This window comes from Pan paniscus, chromosome 10 (genome assembly GCF_029289425.2).
Source record: "Pan paniscus chromosome 10, NHGRI_mPanPan1-v2.0_pri, whole genome shotgun sequence".
NCBI lineage: Eukaryota > Metazoa > Chordata > Mammalia > Primates > Hominidae > Pan > Pan paniscus.
In genome coordinates, this window is record NC_073259.2 from 140,229,481 (window position 1) to 140,247,644 (window position 18,164).

The following is an 18,164-nucleotide window of genomic DNA, read 5'->3' on the forward strand; positions in this document are numbered from 1 at the left end:
TGCCCAGTCACAGGACAGTGGTACAGAGGCCTTTTCCCTGTCATTTTTGCTGATGGTAGAGTCTCCAGGTGTGGTCCAGGGGAGCTGCTCCCCCAGGGCCGCAGCCCAGAGCAGCCGCCACCCCCGGATGCCTTCCATGAGCCCCGCCGCCCCCAGGCCTTCCTGCAGTGGGCACCTGGTGTTGCCTCCCACCCCTGCCCGGCGCAGCCCCTGGGAGCAGGAGCCGTGGGGAGGGCTGGGCTGCAGTAAGGACGCCTCGTGGGATGTGCCAAACCGCTGTGTGGAGCCTGGGCTGACTTCTCAGGATCTTGGTGCAGCCGGCGTGGCCCTTCCAGGAAGCCGGGCCACCTGGCTCAGAGACGCCAGACCCTGGCCGGCAATGGGGCTGCCAGGGGCGGGGACGCTGGGGGAGCTAGGGGTGTGGGCCACTGTGCTGCCTGCCCCGGCCTGGCGGCCTCTCCGTAGCAGAGCTGAGGCTGGGACGCAGGTGGGGGAGCCTGGATGCGCCTCCTTCCTCAGCCACGGGAGGATGCGGTCCAGGAGCGCAGCGGGGCCCGCGGAGGAGCGCCTTCGGGTGCGGCTCGTCGCTGCCACCCGTACAGTGGTTTCTTTTTATTTCCCACGCCTCGCCACAATGATGTGGACGCCATCAGTGTCAGTGGCAAGGGAGGGCCTTGGGTCAGGGGCGCACTCCTCCAGAACCGGCGCGACGTTCCTCTGAAAGGCCTGAGAGGCCGCCCCGACCCTGGGCTTCTCTCTGCTTATTCAATAAGGTGGGGGAGTGCCCGGGGAGCCGCAGCAGGCAAGCCAGACGCAGGCGGCACACCCCACCCACCGTCTCCCCCTGGGGCTAGACGGGCACAGCTGTGCTCTGGTGAGGCTGTGCCCTCCTCCGCTCTCCCACAGCCGTCCTTACTCCGCGGGTGTGGCCAGTTTTGCTGGCTGTGCCTGCTGCCTGGTTTTGTGCCACCCTCCAGAGACATGGCTGCCACCCTGACCTGGGCGGAGTGTGGGGGTGGTTCTGCCCCCCCCTGGGACGGGGTCTCCTCCTGCGGAGACCGGGCCCAGCTGAGCCTGTGGGTCCACCTCTTGATTGCTCGAGTTTGCATCTATCCAGTGACAAGGACCATCTCCTTGGAGCCGGGGCTGATGGGTGGGCTATGACAGTTTGAGTGGGGGTGGCTGTGGGCCTTCCAGACCCGGGACCCTGCCTGTTACCTGGCAGGTGGACTCACTCTTCCTTCCTTTTTTGTTTTTTGTTTTTTTTTGAGACAGAGTCTCGTTCTGTCACCCAGGCGGGGAGTACAGTGGTGCAATCTTGGCTCACTGCAATCTCCACCTCCCAGGTTCAAGCAATTCTCCCACCTCAGGCTCCCGAGTAGCTGGGATTACAGGCATCTGCCACCACACCTAGCTAATTTTTGTATTTTTAGTAGACATGGGGTTTCACCATGTTGGCCAAGCTGGTCTCGAACTCCTGACCTCAGGTGATCCACCTGCCTCGGTCTCCCAAAGTGCTGGGATTACAGGCATGAGCCACTTGCGGCCAGCCTTGCTCTGCCTTCCTGACAGTGCAGACCTCGCTCCTGGAGGGCCAGACCCGTCCGACTCGCCCTAGAGTCTCCCAGCAACTAGAATGCACAGGGCCATTCGGAACACCCATGTCTGGAAAGGTGAAGGAGGGGTTGGCCGCCCCTCCATGGCTCTGCCGTCTTCCAGCTCTTTCTCTAAGGCCTGTCCTTTGAGTTCATAGATGAATACCCAGCAAGTCACAGTTCAGGCCTAGCAGCCAACCGGCCAACAGCCAAGAGCAGCCTACCACTGCAGCCCGCCAGGAGAGTGGCCTATCCTCCGCGGCCCACCAGGAAAGCACTGTTTCTGCCGTCCCCCATGTTTCAGGTTCCCAAGGCCACGGGGACCGCGCCAGTGCAGGCCTACATGCAGGTAGGGGCAGCTCACACTGTGCCCCTCCCACATGGCCACACGGGGTCAGGCCAGTGGCTGCTGTGCTCCTTGCTGTCATTATCCTACTTTCAAGACCTACCCCCTTCCTCCATAGAGGTAAGGAGACGGGAATGTGTGGACAGCTCAGGCCCACACTGCACATTGAAGGTCCCTCCTCCCTATTCTGTGCTCCGTGAAGGTCGCAAAGAGCCCTCGAGGCCCAGCCACGGACGCCTGCCTGAGCCCTCAGCAGCTGGTAGCCCAGCAGGTGAGTGCCCACCATCCTGCCGCCGGCATGGCCCCGGCACACCCCTCAGCCCCCACCCCACCCCCTCTCGCCTGGTCCCCACCATCACCAACAGCTCTGTCCTGTTGCCCCTCCCACCTCTTCGTGTGCTCAGCTGCTGTCCCTCCCACTCCTCTCCCCTCTCACATCTCGAAACTCTGGGGAAGGATCCAGGCCCCCGTGCCACTGTGGAAGGGCCGGGACGGGCCTGCCCGATGCACTGCAGATGCCCTGGTGCCTGCTCCTACCTCCCCGAGTGTGCCCATGGTGCCCCTCCTCCCACCTCCCGAGTGTGCCCCAGTGCCCGCTCCTCCTACCTCCCATGTGCCCATGGTGTCCGCTCCTCCCACCTGAGTGTGCCCCGGTGCCCGCTCCTCCTACCTCCCATGTGCCCATGGTGCCCGCTCCTCCCACCTCCCGAGTGTGCCCCGGTGTCCACTCCTCCTACCTCCCAAGTGTGCCCATGGTGCCCGCTCCTCCCACCTCCCGAGTGTGCCCTGGTGCCCGCTCCTACCTCCCAAGTGTGCCCATGGTGCCCGCTCCTCCCACCTGAGTGTGCCCCGGTGCCCGCTCCTCCTTCCAAGTGTGCCCATGGTGCCCGCTCCTCCCACCTCCCGAGTGTGCCCCGGTGCCCGCTCCTCCTACCTCCCAAGTGTGCCCATGGTGCCCGCTCCTCCCACCTGAGTGTGCCCCGGTGCCCGCTCCTCCTTCCAAGTGTGCCCATGGTGCCCGCTCCTCCCACCTCCCGAGTGTGCCCCGGTGCCCGCTCCTCCTACCTCCCGAGTGTGCCCACGGTGCCCGCTCCTCCCACCTCCCAAGTGTTCCCCGGTGCCCGCTCCTCCCACCTCCCGAGTGTGCCCACGGTGCCCGCTCCTCCCACCTCCCAAGTGTTCCCCGGTGCCCGCTCCTCCCACCTCCCGAGTGTGCCCATGGTGCCTGCTCCTCCCACCTCCCGAGTGTGTGGCCAGGCCCACATCTTATGTCTGCGAACCCAGCAGCACTGAGCCACTATCAATCCCCGATAAATGGCAATCATCGTGAAGCAGCCTTGTGGCCTGGGGTAAATACCAAGATTCTTGGTCTCATGGCCAAGGAGATCGAGGTCGCAGACACACAAACACACACACAGTGAGTTTGGAGCAGAAGTTTAATAAGCAAAAAGAAAGAAGAGCTCTCCGTTGCAGAGGGGGCCTGAGCGGGTTGCTAAGTTGTAGTAAAGATGTCAAGGTTTCTTTTTTTTCTGTCGCCAGGCTGGAGTGCAGTGGGCTGATCTTGGCCCACTGCAAACTCCATCTCCCGGGCAAGTGATTCTCCTGCCTTAGCCTCTTGAGTAGTTGGGACTCCAGGCACACGCCACCACGCTCAGCTAAGTTTTGTATTTTTAGTAGAGATGGGGTTTCACCATGTTGGCCAGGATGGTCTCGATCTCCTGACCTCAGGTGATGCGCCTGCCTCAGCCTCCCAAAGTGCTGGGATTATAGGTGTGAGCCACCGCGCCCGGCCTGTCAAGGTTTTTATAAATGGGCTAGTGACGAGGGGTTAGAGGAGGGATGTCTTGTCCTCCCAGGGCCCAGGGATTTAGCTGGGACAAGGTGTGCTATTTGTATAGTTAGTTTCTGTCAGACTCTTAGTCTGTGCTGCTCTGTGACACTTTTCTGGGAGGGTCTCTGGGTCTGCTCCCAGACATCTTCTTGGGGTTACAGGCACCCCTCACAGTCTGCTTTTAGCTTCCCTTAGTGCGCCTAAGGGGACGGGCATGTGCTTATTAGGGTCCACTGTTTTACTGGGGCCCATTGTGGAAGTGTGAAGTTTGGTGATCACCCAGGAGACCCCCCGCACTCCTTCTGTGCCCGAGCTGTCTCATCTGTGATTCACGGTCTGCTTTCTGGCTGCTTGTTGTGAGAAGTGATTTTGAACCCAAAGGTTAGAAAGGGAGGTATTTTTGAGCTGCTGTTTGTTAAAAGGCAAGTTTTCTGCTGGGGACTGGCTTTACCCTGTCTACCTAAATCATTTCTTTCTGCCTCCTATAACAGTCGCCTTTTGTGTTCTGCTGGCATTTGTTTGAACACAGTCCACAGGTTCAGTGGTTGCATCTCTAATCAGCTGCCAGTCCCCATCCCAGACATTCTTTGCATCTAAGCTGAGGTCTGAACTGAGGGGGGTGGGCTGGTGTTCCCATCCTCACAACTCCAGTGAGCCGGGTGTGGCCATGGCCTGCGTCTCCCTGGCGGTTAGTGATGTTGGCATCATCCACCTTTTTCAAAGAAAGCACTGGACTGAGAGAATTCACACACTGTATCCACCCAGTCTGTGGTTTTTAGTATAAGGTTTATAGAGGTGAGCAGCCATCACCACACACAATCTAAGAACATTTTCATCATCCCCAAAACAAACCCACACACTGGCCACTGTGTCCCCAGCCCCAACCCCCACCAACTCCCGGTCCCGGCACCCTTCAATCTCTGGCTGTGCCTGGGACACGCCCTATAGCCGGAGCCTTCCTTCAGTTAGCGTCGGGTTCCAGAGGCTTCCTTCACTTAGCGTCAGGTTCCGGGTTCATCCACGTGGTGCCCGTGCTGGTGCCTCGCTCCTTTTTCTCTCCCGGTGTGGATTTCCCACGTTTTATTCTCCATTCATCAGCTGACGGACATGTGGTTTCTAGTTTTTGGCTACTGTGAACAATGCTGCTGAGAGATTTGTGTACGTTTCTGTGTGGATGTAGGTTTCACTGATCTGGGGTATACAAGGTGCATAGGACAGGAAGTGCTGGGTCATGAGTGACTCTGTTTAACGCCCCAAGGCTTTGCCCAGCTGTCTCCACATGTGACCTTCCCACCAGCAATACGGGAGGTGTCCACTGAACAATCACAAGGTTCACAAATCTGGGGAGAAGAGCTTTTTTTTTTGACGGAGTCTCACTCTGTTGCCCAGGCTGGAGTGCAGTGGCGCAGTCTCGGCTCACTGCAAGCTCCGCCTCCCGGGTTCACACCATTCTCCTGCCTCAGCCTCCCGAGTAGCTGGGACTATAGGTGCCCGCCACCACGCCCGGCTAGTTGTTTTTTTTGTTTTGTTTTGTTTTTTTGTATTTTTAGTAGAGACGGGGTTTCACCATGTTAGCAATGATGGTCTCTATCTCCTGACCTCGTGATCCACCTGCCTCGGCCTCCCAAAGTGCTGGGATTACAGGCGTGTGCCACCGCGCCCGGCAATTTTTTTTTTTTTTTTTGAGACGGAGTTTTGCTTTTGTTGCCCAGGCTGGAGTGCAGTGGTGCAATCTCAGCTCACTGCAACCTCCACCTCCCGGGTTCAAGCCATTTTCCCGCCTCAGCCTCCCAAGTAGCTGGATTACAGGCATGCACCACCATGCCTGGCTAATTTTGTATTTTTAGTAGAGACAGGGTTTCTCCATGTTGGTCAGGCTGGTCTCAAACTCCTGACCTCAGGTGATCCACCCGCCTTGGCCTCCCAAAGTGCTGGAATTACAGGCATGAGCCACCATGCCTGGCCAAGAGCTTGATTTTTAACATTAGCTCAAGGTTAATGCCCCCAACTCTCAGCCAAAAGCATGACAGGTGCCCGTGTCCGTCTGGGAGTACTTTTCACCGTTTTACTAAGGCTTCATTGCCCGCAGCCATCCTGACCTCCACACTCTGAAAGTGACAAGCCCTAAAGTCTCCAGTCGGGGCGGGTGCTTGAGCTCTGACGCCCGGGCTGCCTGGCGCAGAGACCATGTGCCTGGGGAGGAAGGCTGTGTCCACTGGGGGATTCCTTTCCTCACATACAGGATCCAGTGATCAGCACTGCTCTGGAAGGAGGGTCAGGGTGGTGAGCGTTCAGTCCCTCCGGCCCTCTGAGCCCCAGCCTAGGCCGCCCTCTGCTTGCGCTCTTCCTGTGGAGGAAAGGGGAGGGCTCAGCACCACACACTCTGTCCCCTCATCGTCTGTGGGGCCCCGGGCTCTGCCCCTGGAACCCTGAGGACAGGAAGCCCTGTGCATGCAGAAACCAGGCCCTGGCCCCGCTGACAGCCCTCCCTGGGGCCATGTGTTTCCACCACTGGTGCCCAGGGGCTCCCCGCCCTTGGGCCAGAAGCTCGAGGACAACTTGTGTGACCCTCTGTTGCCTTCTCGCTTTCCTCTTTTTCCCTCTTTTCTCCACGTGTGGTGACGACGCTCTCTCTGCAAACGCCCTCCCCAGAGGGTTTCATGCCGGACTCTGGTGCCCTTACCTTGACAGACTCCTCCAGCTGGGACAGGGCCTCCTCGTACCGAGGAACCAGCGGCTGCAGCAGCTTGCTGGAGAGCTCGTGCCGCTGCAACTCAGGTGCCCCAGCTTCAGTTAGCATCCGGAGGAATCTCCTCTCCTAGAGGGAAGCTCATGGTGGAAGGGGGTTCTTGGGCCAGCCCCTTAACACCCTCCAACAGCAGAAACTCCCAAGACCCTCGCAGCCTCACCTGCACTTTCAGGAGCAGTGTGAAGGCCTGTCCAGTTTTCCCAGCGCGAGCTGTCCTCCCAACCCTGGAATCAAACACAGCTATCTCCAGACCGGCCCCTGAGCCTTCAAGAGTCTGACGGAACGACAGCTTCTCTCCACACCAACCCCACCCCAAGCCAGGCAAGACGGTCCCACATCAATGCCCAGGAGCTCACAAAGCCCCAGACCCCCCAGTGGCCGCTGCGCCGGGGCTCACCGGTGCACGTAGGTTCTCAGGTACTGGGGGGCGTCGTAGTTCACCACCAGCTCCACACCCTGCACGTCGATGCCTCGCGCGGTGGCGTCCGTGCTGATGAGCCTGCCGGGACACACAGCACTGTGGGCCCGATGTGCCAGGAGCAGGGGCCATGGCAGCACCGGCCCTGCGGGGGGCAGCTCAGGCCTTTCTGGGAACTGGCTGCCATGGGGCCGGGGCACAGGAAGCCAATTTGCAGAAGGAAGCACCTTTTAGAGAGCCCCAGGCTGACCCTGGAGTGGGCAACCCCACCCCACAGAGGCCTTGCCCCTGCCCAGGAACTCACAGCTGGATCTTCCCCTGTTCAAACTGCTTCAGGATCATCCTCCTCTGGCCAGGCCCGTAGCGCGAGGAGAACTCAGCCACGTCCACACCCCCAAAAGCTTGCACCAGCAGGAAGAGCCTAGGCAGAGAGAAGGCTGCAGCCAAGTGATGCTGGGACCAGAGGCCACCTCTGCCGCCCCCGCCCAGCCGGGGCCTCACCTGTGGGAGTTCTCTCGGGAGTTAGTGAAGCAGAGAACCCTCGAGAAGCCCATCTCCAGGACCAGGTGCAGGACGACCAGCGGCTTAGAGCTGAGGCTGCAGGGCACGTAGTGGTGCTATAGGGACGGCAGGGGGTCGGGGTGGAGATGAGGATTGGTTAGGGGCCCCAGGCTCCCAGTGCAACCCTCTGCCCACATGGTATCCCACTCACCGTGAGCCCAACAGGAAAAGCATACTTCCCCGAATCCCCGTCCCCATCTGTATCTTCCAGGCCCCTGTGTGCTAGCCCTGTGGAGAAAAGCCGGGGCTGGTGGAGGCCCAGCTGCTGCAGCTTTTCGGGGTTCTGGGTCAGAGTAGCTGAGAAGAGCAGCTTCTGCAGGGGCATCTGGGGACAGCAGGTGCTGGAAGAGAAGGGGGTGTTGCTGGCACCCTACCAGTGGCTGCCCCGAACCTCCAGGGAACAGGATTCCTCATGCTATGCACTGTAGACACTGCCGCAGACCAGGAGCAAGGTGGGTCCAGCTCACGTGACAGAACGATGCGGTTCTGTGCACCAGAGCTCAAGCCAGCCTTATCTCTGGGCATTAAGGAAGGAGAGCTGTGTGCAGAGGACTCTGCTCAGGGGAGGCCAGCACCTGGGCGTGCTGCTGGATACCTGGCGGCTGTCACAGCCTGGGCCTGCCTTCGCTGGAACAGGGCACAGGGGTCCGCGGGGTCCTCGCTCTGGAAGGCGGCCGCCACCACCCGCGGCAGCCAGGACTGATGCATGCTGTCAATCATCCGGTCAGCCTCGTCGATAACCTGCAGGAGACAGGGAGCCCGGGACTGGGTGGCGCGGCCCTGAGCTCAAAGCCCAGGCCCCTGGGGCGGGGACATACCAGGAAGCGGAGCTGCTGGAGGCTGAATCCTGGGGTCTGGTCGATGTGGTCCACCAGGCGGCCGGGGGTGGCTACCACGATGTCAGCCAAGCAGCGGTACCCATCAGCTCTACAGACCAGAGAGCGGCTCGAGAGAAGGAAGCTTTCTCAAGGGCTTCCGGATAGCAAGACGCTGCCTCACCCCATAGCCCCGACTCCACCCCACATGGGAAGGGGGCGGGTGGGAGCTCCTTCTCTTCACGGGAACAGATGGTTAAAGATGGTGGCCCCTCCTCTGCTCCCACGGTGCCTCAGGCCACCTGCAGGGCGGAGCAGGGACCCCCTGAAAAACCCGCACCCTGACACAACCTACGTTTTCTGGACGAGGCTCTCCTGCTCCTTGGCCAGAGACTTCTGTCCCGTAACCAGGGAGACTCTCAGAGATGTGGCATCTGTGTAGATGTTGAAAACTTTGCTCACCTGCAGGAGAAGTCTGTCACTGGCCTGGAAGTAGCTGGTGTCCACCTACTGCAGCAAAAAGGACCCCAGATCTAATCTGGGTCCCCCAGGGGCTGATCGCTGTGCACTCAGCAGGGAAGCTGAGGCGGGCGGTGCCACGCTCCAGGTCTAGGGTCCACATACCTGCTGGGCCAGCTCCTTGGTGGGCAGCACAACCAGGGCACGGATGTGGCAGACCACTCTCGAAAGCAGGGCCTGAGGGGGAAGGGGCGCCTGCGTCAGCAAGGCTGTTACCTGTCCTCTGCACACCCGCTGTAGAGAAAGGGGACCCTCACACAGACCTGCACCACAGGGATGACGAAGGCCAGTGTCTTCCCACTGCCTGTTGGGGCAGAAACACAGAGGTCGCTAGGCCGGTAGCCGCCTCTGCCCACCAGAAACCCACAGGCTGCGCTCTCCAGGAGGGCGGGAATCACAGCTGCCTGGACTGGATGAGGAAAGGCGAGAGAAAAGTCGTGTTTACGCCTAGGCCTAGGCCTGCCGCTTCCCTGCCTGTGACCTCTGGGCTGGGCTGCTCTGCTGGAGGCCTGGGAACCGCTCCCCAGAGGGATGGCACCAAGGCCCAGAGGAACGCCAGCCTCAGGAGACCCAAGTGGGAACCATGAGCTTGAGGGTGCTGAGAACACACTTGGCACCGATGTGGCAGGGACGCCTGATCCACAGCCACTCACAGCCTTGTGTGTGGGTGCCCAGGGAGGTGTTCCCTCAGCTGCCTGCCCGGGGCTGGGGCACCTGGAAAGTAGAACGAGATGCCGTGTGCCCGCAGCTGCTTCTGCAGGTCAGGATGGACGTCAGGGATGTCCTCGATAGGAACCAGATCTTCGGTGACATTCTTTCTGACACAGTTAGGCTCAGCCAGCCACCTTGGCAGGAAAGGCTGGACCTGCCATCAAAAAGAGAGGCCAGGTGAGCGCTTTCCAGGCTGTCGCGCAGAAGCCCACGGTGGAAGAAGCTGGGGGAGGGAGCCTGGGGAAACCTCTGTAGTCTTCAGCTCCTTCTCAGCCCCGGGATGCGCTTTCCATACAGCCTTCAGAAGTTAAACAGTAAAAGCAGATGCCACTCCCTGAGCAAACTCACTCTGTAGCCTCCCATCAACCCACAGTGGCACCCACCCTCCCGCAGCCAGGAGGTTCTGTGACCTGGCGCTCGCCTGCCCCAGCCACGCCGGCGTCCCTGCCTCGAGGCCTCTGCCTGGCACCCCCAACCCCCAACCTTGACCTGGCTTCAAGTCTTTGCATCCCAACTCAAAGAGAATCTCCTCCACCTGCCCTACCTAAGGTGCCCGAGCACTCTGCCAAACCTCTCGCTTTCTTCACCTGTCTCGCCGGAAATCTCTTTACCGAAAACTACACGTGTTAAGCAAAAACACCAACGGTCAGGGGCTTGCAGAACGGCCTCTGACTTACTCCTGAGGCGGTGAGCGCACAGCAGGAAACCCCGCACGTTCACGCAAACACATCTTGCAGGAGAACTGGCGCGGCGCGGCGCGGCGGGAGGACAGGGGTAAGCCTAGCAGAGGAAACGGGAGCTCTGCACGTGCAGGAGCCAGACCCCTAGGCGATGAAACTGCAGGCCTGGCAGCGAGGCGCGGCTGTGACCCGGGAACATTCGCTGAACGAAACCTTCCGGGGCGACCGCCGCACTTAAGAATCCGCGCAGCCTACCCTCTCACGCCGACCACCCTCCCGCCCGCCGACGCTCACCTTCGGCGCCTTCCTCTTCCCGAACCCCCCCAGCACCAGGCCGGGGACCAGGGGTCCGGCCGCCTCCTCCAGGGCCCGCCCATCTGGGGCCGCCTCGGCGCTGGCGCTGCGCTCCCCCGGCGCCTCCTCGCTGCTCCCTGCGCTGGGCTCCCCCGGCGCCTCCTCGTTGCTTTCTGCGAGGCAGACACCCAACCGGCAGCGCGTCAGCACCGAGTCGCCGGCGCCCCAGAGGGAGCCCGCTCGCCCCGCGGCCCACCTGCGCCCGCGTCTTCGCCGTCCGCCTTCCGTCGCTTTCCCTGCGGCGCCTCCGGGCTCCCCGGCTCCGCGTCGTTCACCCGCCGCCGCCGCCGGGGCCGCCGTCGCCTCCTGGTCGCCGGCTCGGTCGGTGCAGCCGCCTCGGTCTGCGCGGGCTCCCGCTGCTGCTGCCGTTCGCGGGCCCGGCTCTGCAGCCGCTCGAGCAGCGCGCGGGCCCTGCCGTGCGCCCCGGCCTCCGCGCCCTCCGGCCCCGCCGCAGCTGCCGCATCGGGGCCCGGGTACCGCGCGACGTAGAACAGCGCCATGGCCAGCGGCACGCCTGGGACTCGGGCGTGGCGCGCTGCGATGACGTCGGCGGCACGCCTGGGACTCGGGCTCCGCGCGAAAGACGGGGTTGGGGTACGGCGCGTAGAGATGACGTCGGGTTCTACGCGCCGTGGTGACGTCACGGGAGCGCCGGCGGCTGAGAATCCGCGTTGTCCCGTGTTGGCGGCGGCATGGAGCGGGAGCCGGGCGCCGCGGGAGTTCGCCGGGCTCTGGGCCGCCGGCTGGAGGCGGTGCTGGCGAGCCGCAGTGAGGCCAACGCCGTGTTCGACATCCTGGCCGTGCTGCAGGTGGGCCTGGCGGCGTCGCAGGGCCGGAGTCGCGGCACGGGAGCGGGACTTGAATGGGGGGCTGCGGCGGCAGGTCCCCAGGAGGTTCCGAGACGGCGTTGGAGGGTCAGGGTGGGAGGCGCGTGGGTCACGGGTCGGGGGTGACGGGGCTGGCGTCCCGAGGGGGAAGGGAACGGGTTGGGGGCAGCCTAGCCAGGGGCGAAGGTGACACTTGCCGCCTCGGCACCCCGCCGCCGCCTCTGCTGCAGTCTGAGGACCAGGAGGAGTTCCAGGAAGCAGTCCGCACGTGCAGCCGTCTTTTCGGGGCCTTGCTGGAGCGGGGAGAGCTGTTTGTGGGCCAGCTGCCCTCTGAGGAGATGGTCATGACAGGTGAGCCCTGGAGGGCCCCGGGGCTGCTCTTCTCTTTCCGTGGGTCGGAGGGAGGCTTTGTCACCATGGGATGAGCGCCCCCAACCCTGGCACAGGCCGTGCAGGCTGGTGGGAGGACGCACCAAGCCCACCGTGGAAGACGGATGGTGGCGTTGGGGCAGGGGTGACATGGGTGCCCTGCAGCTGAGTGTAGATGAACACCGGACAAGGTACGACTTTTTGTGTGCTTTGCACCCCTTTTGTAATTTGATGTTGACTGATCCTGACACGGTCGCTTAAACTCGGAGCTTCCTTTATGTCCCCATCCTGGGGACATCAGGTCTTGGAGTAAAGAGAGGGGATGTGGATCCTGCTCCTGGCAGCTTGGCTGGGGCAGTCCTGGGGTAGGAGGTGCTCTTCCTGTTTGCAGGGCTCAGGGAATGTGCTGGTCCCAGCACAGGTCTGGGGGCCATAGCGACCTGTTTCCACCTGCGGAGGCTGAGTAGAAGACAATGGGAGGGTGGAGCCAGGCCTGAGATTTTGGGCTGGGCCCAGGGTGGCATATGTGGGCCTCATGTGGGCTGACCACCCTAACCTGTCTGCAGGGTCCCAGGGAGCCACACGGAAGTACAAGGTGTGGATGAGACACCGCTATCACAGCTGCTGCAATCGCTTGGGAGAGCTCCTGGGCCACCCCTCCTTTCAGGTCAAGGTGGGTCATTGGGCTGGCCTCATCCTTGTCCATCCCCTGCACCCCCACTCCCAGGTTATCCACAAAGCAGAGGTCTGGGGCTCCCACAATTGTCCAGGCAAAGCTGCTTCCTTCATGGGAGCATCACCCTGTGGGTGTTCAGTCCCATTCAGAAACATGGCTATCGAGTCCTGTACTGAATATTGAAGACGCAGAATCCGTGTTCCATCTCCAGTGGCATCCACGGGGATCTCTGTGTTTGCATAGAGCACGCACACCAAGCCTCGTGCCAGTCCACAGATGTGTTTGCTTAGATCACACTGTGGTCTGCAGCCATGGGAGTGCATTATGAGCTTTCTTAAAATCTGTAGTGAGGAATAACTGAGGCACAGTTTACTGTTTAAAGCTGAGAAGTTAGCATCTGTTACTGTGTTGTGCAGTGGTTACCACTATCCCAGAACATCTTTATCGCCCCGAAAAGAAATCCTGTACCAGTTAACATCGCTCCTATATCCCACCCCTTTCCACCCCCAGCCCCAGGCAACCACTACTGGATCAGTGGTTACTTTCTGGATCAATGGGTTTGCTTTTTCTAGACGCTCCTCATAAGGGGGATCATACGGTATGTGGCTTCTTTCACTCATCGGTGTGTTCGAAGTTGGTTCTCTTTGTGGCTGAGTAGCAGCCCGTCGTATAGCACAGCACGTATCGTTCAGCCGCTCGTATGTTGCTGGGCATTTGGGTCGTTTCCACCTTTGGCTGTTACGAACAGCGGACTGTGAACGTTCGCGTACAAACTTTTGTGTGATGTTTCTTTTGCTTGAATATGCCTTATCAGTGGAATTACAAGGCCACACAGCAGCTGTGTTTTTAATGTTCTGAGGAACTACAAGACTGTTTTCCATAGTAGCTGCGCTATTTTACACTCCCCCTGGCAGCATTTGAGGGTTCCATACTCCACATCCTCGCCGACACGTCTGTCTGTAATTATAGCCGAGCTGCAGACTTTTAAATGTTGGGGAGATACCACATGAAAATAACCAGTTTCCACCTTCTCAGAAAGAAATAATCAGTTCTGTCAACACGGGGTCTAAGTTTGTTCATGGCTGCGATTGGCTGGAGGGAGAGTCAGAGACAGCTCTGAGACAGCCGTGTGCTCCTGTCATCCCGCACGTGGCTCTTTTGCTTTGTGGTGTCATTTGCCTGGGCCCTGAAAGCACTGTGTTTGCCACTCCGAGATGAGAGCTTCCGAGCCTGGGTCTGAGTTGGGCACCATGCTGGCATCACACGCCTGTGTTTTCACAGCTGTTCCCAAGGGTTATGGTGGCATTCCTGTGACACAGGTGACGAGAGAGCAGTCAGGTGGCCCATAAAGCAGACCTGGACTGTGTACCCTTCCCCCGCCAGACTCTGTCGTGAGCACTGGATCTCTTTAACTAGAGCTCTTGTCATCTCTACGTCATGGGTGGGACACGGAAGCCCAGAGTGGCATCTGGTGGCATGTGGAGCAAGAGAAGGCCCGGCCGCCCTTTTCTCAGCCCTGGGCCTAGATGTGAGGGGCTCCCTGACTGGGCTGAGCTCTGGGCCCATCCGTGGGGTGAGGGCATCACAGCCACCCTGCACTGCCCCCTTCCCAGGAGCTGGCCCTCAGCGCACTCATGAAGTTCGTGCAGCTGGAAGGAGCGCACCCCCTGGAGAAGTCCAAGTGGGAAGGCAACTACCTGTTCCCCCGAGAGCTCTTCAAGGTGAGGGCCTTGCTGGGGACTCCCAGAGGGCCTGGCTGGCTGGCCAGATCCCAGGATGGCCCCGTAGTGGGGGCGGGGCCTGCTGAGCTGAGCCTGGCTGTTGGCTGGGACACTCCTGCGGCTCCTGTGGCCCACCCAACCAGGAGGAGTCTGCCTGGGGGGCTCGATGGGGCAGGGCTGCCTGCCTGGACCTTGCTGGCGTATGCTGGGCCGAGCAGGGCTGCTCACTGGTCCTTGCCCCTAGTTGGTGGTGGGAGGCCTGCTGTCTCCTGAGGAGGACCAGAGCCTGCTCCTGTCCCAGTTCCGGAAGTACCTGGACTACGACGACACCCGCTACCACACCATGCAGGCAGCCGTGGATGCCGTGGCCCGGGTCACTGGCCAGCACCCCGAGGTGGGTGATGGGGTCCTGTCGCCAGCATCATGCTGTTGCCTCCCAGGGAGGCAGGGACTGGGGGGCGGCATCCAGGCGCTCAGGCACTCAGGCCAGGCTCCGCAGGTGCCCCCCACCTTTTGGAACAACGCCTTTACGCTGCTGTCTGCCGTGAGCCTGCCCCGCCGGGAGCCCACCGTCTCCAGCTTCTATGTGAAGCGGGCGGGTGAGTGTGCTGAGAGTCAGGGGCGGACAGGGCTGAGCCTTGGTCTGCCTCCCCTGCGGGTCAGGTGACCTTTGCCCTCGCTTTCCCTGCAGAGCTGTGGGACACCTGGAAGGTTGCTCACCTGAAGGTGAGTTGCTTCTGGAGAGCCAGGCACCCTCCCGGGTTTGGGGGTGTGTGTGGGGTGCATGTGAGACCCCATGGAGGCTGCCGCCTTCCTCACCAGAGGAAACTCCCAGGGTACAGGTGGCAGCTTGCACGGCCACCAGGTCACTCCAAGAAGTGTGGGAGGTGACGAGACCTGTGAACTCGGGGCCCTCCCTTGGGTCAGAGGCCACCGCCGCCTCTTGGAGTCAAGCCTCTGGTGCCACCTGTGGGCCCCGTGGGCTGTGTTGGGCGCAGCCCCCCTCTTGGCCATGGTCTTGCCAAAGCTGCTTTCTTGGCTGTTCTGAGACTCCAGCCTCGAGGGCGAGGTGTACCTGACTTGAATAGGGACAGGAAGAGGGAAGGCAGGGTCAGAAAAGTGGAGAGCAGGCTTGTGTTGGCTCAGGCTGGGCTTCGGGGTGCCCTGGCAGCTGCTCGGGCTCTGGTCTGGGGTGGGGAGGGCGGCGAGTGCAGTCTGGACCCCGTTGCAGGAGCACAGGAGGGTTTTCCAGGCCATGTGGCTCAGCTTCCTCAAGCACAAGGTAGGGGCCAGGCCGGGGGGGCGGGGGCGGCATCCGGGTCTCCCCCAGGGTGGAGGACTCACCCCGACCCGCCGGCCCCTGCCCAGCCGCCCCTCACCCCCACCTGCCGGCCCCCGCCCAGCTGCCCCTCAGCCTCTACAAGAAGGTGCTGCTGATTGTGCATGACGCCATCCTGCCGCAGCTGGCGCAGCCCACGCTCATGATCGACTTCCTCACCCGCGCCTGCGACCTCGGTGAGTGCGGCCACCTCACTCATACCACACCCCTAATCCCCTCGGTGAGTGCGGCCGCCTCGCTCATACCACACCCCTAATCCCCTCGGTGAGTGCGGCCGCCTCGCTCACACCCCCAACCCCCACCCCGCAGCTCCTCTTCCCCGATCCCACTGCCTCCACCCCCCACTCCCCTGCCCTGCATGTGGTCTCCAGCTTTGTGTCCGTGGGGGCTGTGGGAGGGGACAGCAGGGGCAGAGGCCACACTCCACAGACTTATACTCAGTATGGGCAGGGGGTAGGGTGGGAGCGAGGTCACTGCAGCTCCAGCCTGTGTCTGTCTGTCTGCAGGGGGGGCCCTCAGCCTCTTGGCCTTGAACGGGCTGTTCATCTTGATTCACAAACACAACCTGTGAGTGTCGCCAGGGGTGCAGGTCTTCTTCCCAGTCTGCCCAGCCCTGCTCCTCTGTCCCCTTCCCACCCTGCCCCACGGGGTCCCCGCTCTCCTCACAGGCCATGGTGTTGGAGTCCCTGGGCGGGAGGAAGGGGCGCCGAGTGAGACCCTGGCCTTGGAGGCCTCAGTTCCCGGGCCCTGCTCCATCCACTGCTCCTTCCCCCCGGCCCGCAGGGAGTACCCCGACTTCTACCGGAAGCTCTACGGCCTCTTGGATCCCTCTGTCTTTCACGTCAAGTACCGCGCCCGCTTCTTCCACCTGGCTGACCTCTTCCTGTCCTCCTCGTGAGTACCAGGGCACCTGGCTCTGCCCTGCTCTGTGTGGCTGCAGCCTGGGGCCAGGGGAGGGTGGTGGGGGCTAGCAGTCCGGGCCCTGTCTCACAACCACTGCCCTGCCCAGCCACCTCCCCGCCTACCTGGTGGCCGCCTTCGCCAAGCGGCTGGCCCGCCTGGCCCTGACGGCTCCCCCTGAGGCCCTGCTCATGGTCCTGCCTTTCATCTGTAACCTGCTGCGCCGGCACCCTGCCTGCCGGGTCCTCGTGCACCGTCCACACGGCCCTGGTGAGTTGCGGGGCCCTCGGAGGCTGGGCTGGAGCTGGGGCGGGGGTGCCTGGTGCCCTGGGGAGGTGGACGGCAGAGAGGCTGGGCTGGAGCTGGGGCGGGGGTGCCTGGTGCCCTGGGGAGGTGGACGGCAGACAAGGGCCCGCGTCTCATTCCTAGAGTTGGACGCCGACCCCTACGACCCTGGAGAGGAGGACCCAGCCCAGAGCCGGGCCTTGGAGAGCTCCCTGTGGGAGCTTCAGGTGAGGGCGCCGCTGCCACACCCTGGGGCCTCCCGAGCCATCCTTCGGCCCCTCAGAAAGCCCAGCTCCCCATGCCACCTCCCGCATAGCCTCATGTTGCGTCCCCAGCTGGCCACCTGGGTTTGTGGGTGCTTGGTGCTTGGCCTTCTCACATGGCTCCGTCCCGACCCCGCCCACTCTGGTTGGCAGCACAGGGAGGCCATGGCTGGGGGCACAGGGCGGGGGCCTGGGGCAGCTGCCTCTTAACGGCCCTACTGCCCCAGGCCCTCCAGCGCCACTACCACCCTGAGGTGTCCAAAGCCGCCAGCGTCATCAACCAGGCCCTGTCCATGCCTGAGGTCAGCATCGCGCCACTGCTGGAGCTCACGGCCTACGAGGTGCGGAACTGGGCCGGGGTGCGAGGGTCTGGGCCACAGGGCGCTGAGCCAAGCCTGAGAGCCGCCGTGCTTTGTGCTTTGCAGATCTTTGAGCGGGACCTGAAGAAGAAGGGGCCCGAGCCAGTGCCGCTGGAGTTTATCCCAGCCCAGGGCCTGCTGGGACGGCCGGGTGAACTCTGTGCCCAGCACTTCACGCTCAGCTGACCCTGGCCCACCTGTGAATAAATCTCAGCTGACCCCGGCCCACCTGTGAATAAATCTCAGCTGACCCCGGCCCACCTGTGAATAAATGTTTTTGCAGGAGAAAGGCTCAGGGAGTGTGGACTGGGGCGGCTGGATGCCTCTGCCAGGCCGAGGGCCTCACATCTGCCCGAGCCCACCAGGCACACGGCAAAGCGAGGCCCCTGCCGACTCCACAGCCTGGGAGGGGATGGTGGGGAACCTGAGGCGTGGTCTTTCCCAGGGCCTCCAGCCCACCAGTGTCACCGGTCACCCAGCCTCCCTCACCCCCTGGCCCCAGTGACCTCCCTGTTGGCAGAGCTCGGGGCCTCTGCTGAGGTTACACTCCAGACACCCGGGAGGGAGCAGGGGTGGGGGGGTTCTCTCTGCCTGGGTCAGTTGTGGTGGGAGGTGTATGGTGGTGTATACGGGTATGGTGTGTGTGGGAGTGAGGGGAGGTGGTGGGAGTGGGGGGGTCAGTGTGACTGGGGGGAGTTTGGTTGTGAGTAGGGGGTGTTGGTGTGAGGGGAGAGTTGGTGTGAATGGGGGGGTGGTGTGTGTGGGGGGTGGGTTAGGATTAGTGTGAATGGGAGGTTGGTTTGAGTGGGGGGTGTTGCTGTCAGTGGGGGGTTGGTGTGAGTCGGG

General features: G+C 62.0%; 3 protein-coding genes across 3 annotated transcripts; 2 read left to right on the plus strand and 1 right to left on the minus strand.

Moving 5' to 3' along the window:
* Positions 1-1,759: 1,759 nt before the first annotated feature.
* On the plus strand, positions 1,760-5,148 carry LOC134728508 (uncharacterized). The gene is made up of 2 exons (XM_063593780.1): positions 1,760-1,944; positions 2,060-5,148. The coding sequence occupies exon 2, from the start codon at positions 2,446-2,448 to the stop codon at positions 3,232-3,234; it is 789 nt and encodes a 262-aa protein (XP_063449850.1). The 5' UTR covers positions 1,760-1,944; positions 2,060-2,445; the 3' UTR covers positions 3,235-5,148.
* Positions 4,540-11,124, minus strand: DDX51 (DEAD-box helicase 51). The gene is made up of 15 exons (XM_034934891.3): positions 10,776-11,124; positions 10,520-10,692; positions 9,549-9,699; positions 9,098-9,243; positions 8,940-9,011; positions 8,671-8,777; positions 8,319-8,427; positions 8,096-8,241; positions 7,652-7,841; positions 7,441-7,556; positions 7,244-7,360; positions 6,919-7,020; positions 6,682-6,745; positions 6,456-6,590; positions 4,540-6,119 (listed from the first exon to the last, which is right to left on the minus strand). The coding sequence occupies exons 1-15, from the start codon at positions 11,077-11,079 to the stop codon at positions 6,093-6,095; spliced, it is 1,959 nt and encodes a 652-aa protein (XP_034790782.1). The 5' UTR covers positions 11,080-11,124; the 3' UTR covers positions 4,540-6,092.
* Positions 11,125-11,253: 129 nt separating this feature from the next.
* Positions 11,254-17,607, plus strand: NOC4L (nucleolar complex associated 4 homolog). The gene is made up of 15 exons (XM_008967355.4): positions 11,254-11,388; positions 11,637-11,757; positions 12,342-12,448; positions 14,065-14,172; positions 14,417-14,566; positions 14,672-14,771; positions 14,864-14,898; positions 15,404-15,454; positions 15,576-15,687; positions 16,018-16,078; positions 16,295-16,405; positions 16,521-16,681; positions 16,841-16,923; positions 17,187-17,300; positions 17,385-17,607. The coding sequence occupies exons 1-15, from the start codon at positions 11,272-11,274 to the stop codon at positions 17,502-17,504; spliced, it is 1,551 nt and encodes a 516-aa protein (XP_008965603.3). The 5' UTR covers positions 11,254-11,271; the 3' UTR covers positions 17,505-17,607.
* The last annotated feature ends 557 nt before the right edge of the window (positions 17,608-18,164 follow it).

Bases quoted from the DNA above. Each gene is read 5' to 3' on its own strand.
- LOC134728508 (XM_063593780.1), top strand. From the start codon at position 2,446: ATGCACTGCAGATGCCCTGGTGCCTGCTCCTACCTCCCCGAGTGTGCC.
- DDX51 (XM_034934891.3), bottom strand. From the start codon at position 11,079: ATGGCGCTGTTCTACGTCGCGCGGTACCCGGGCCCCGATGCGGCAGCT. The intron at 9,244-9,548 runs GTGCCCCAGCCC...TTCCTCATCCAG, and splicing joins CATCTCGTTCTACTTTCCAG to TCCAGGCAGCTGTGATTCCC. The intron at 6,120-6,455 runs GTAAGGGCACCA...TTTCCTCCACAG, and splicing joins AGCTGGAGGAGTCTGTCAAG to GAAGAGCGCAAGCAGAGGGC.
- NOC4L (XM_008967355.4), top strand. From the start codon at position 11,272: ATGGAGCGGGAGCCGGGCGCCGCGGGAGTTCGCCGGGCTCTGGGCCGC. The intron at 14,899-15,403 runs GTGAGTTGCTTC...ACCCCGTTGCAG, and splicing joins GGAAGGTTGCTCACCTGAAG to GAGCACAGGAGGGTTTTCCA. The intron at 16,924-17,186 runs GTGAGGGCGCCG...CTACTGCCCCAG, and splicing joins GCTCCCTGTGGGAGCTTCAG to GCCCTCCAGCGCCACTACCA.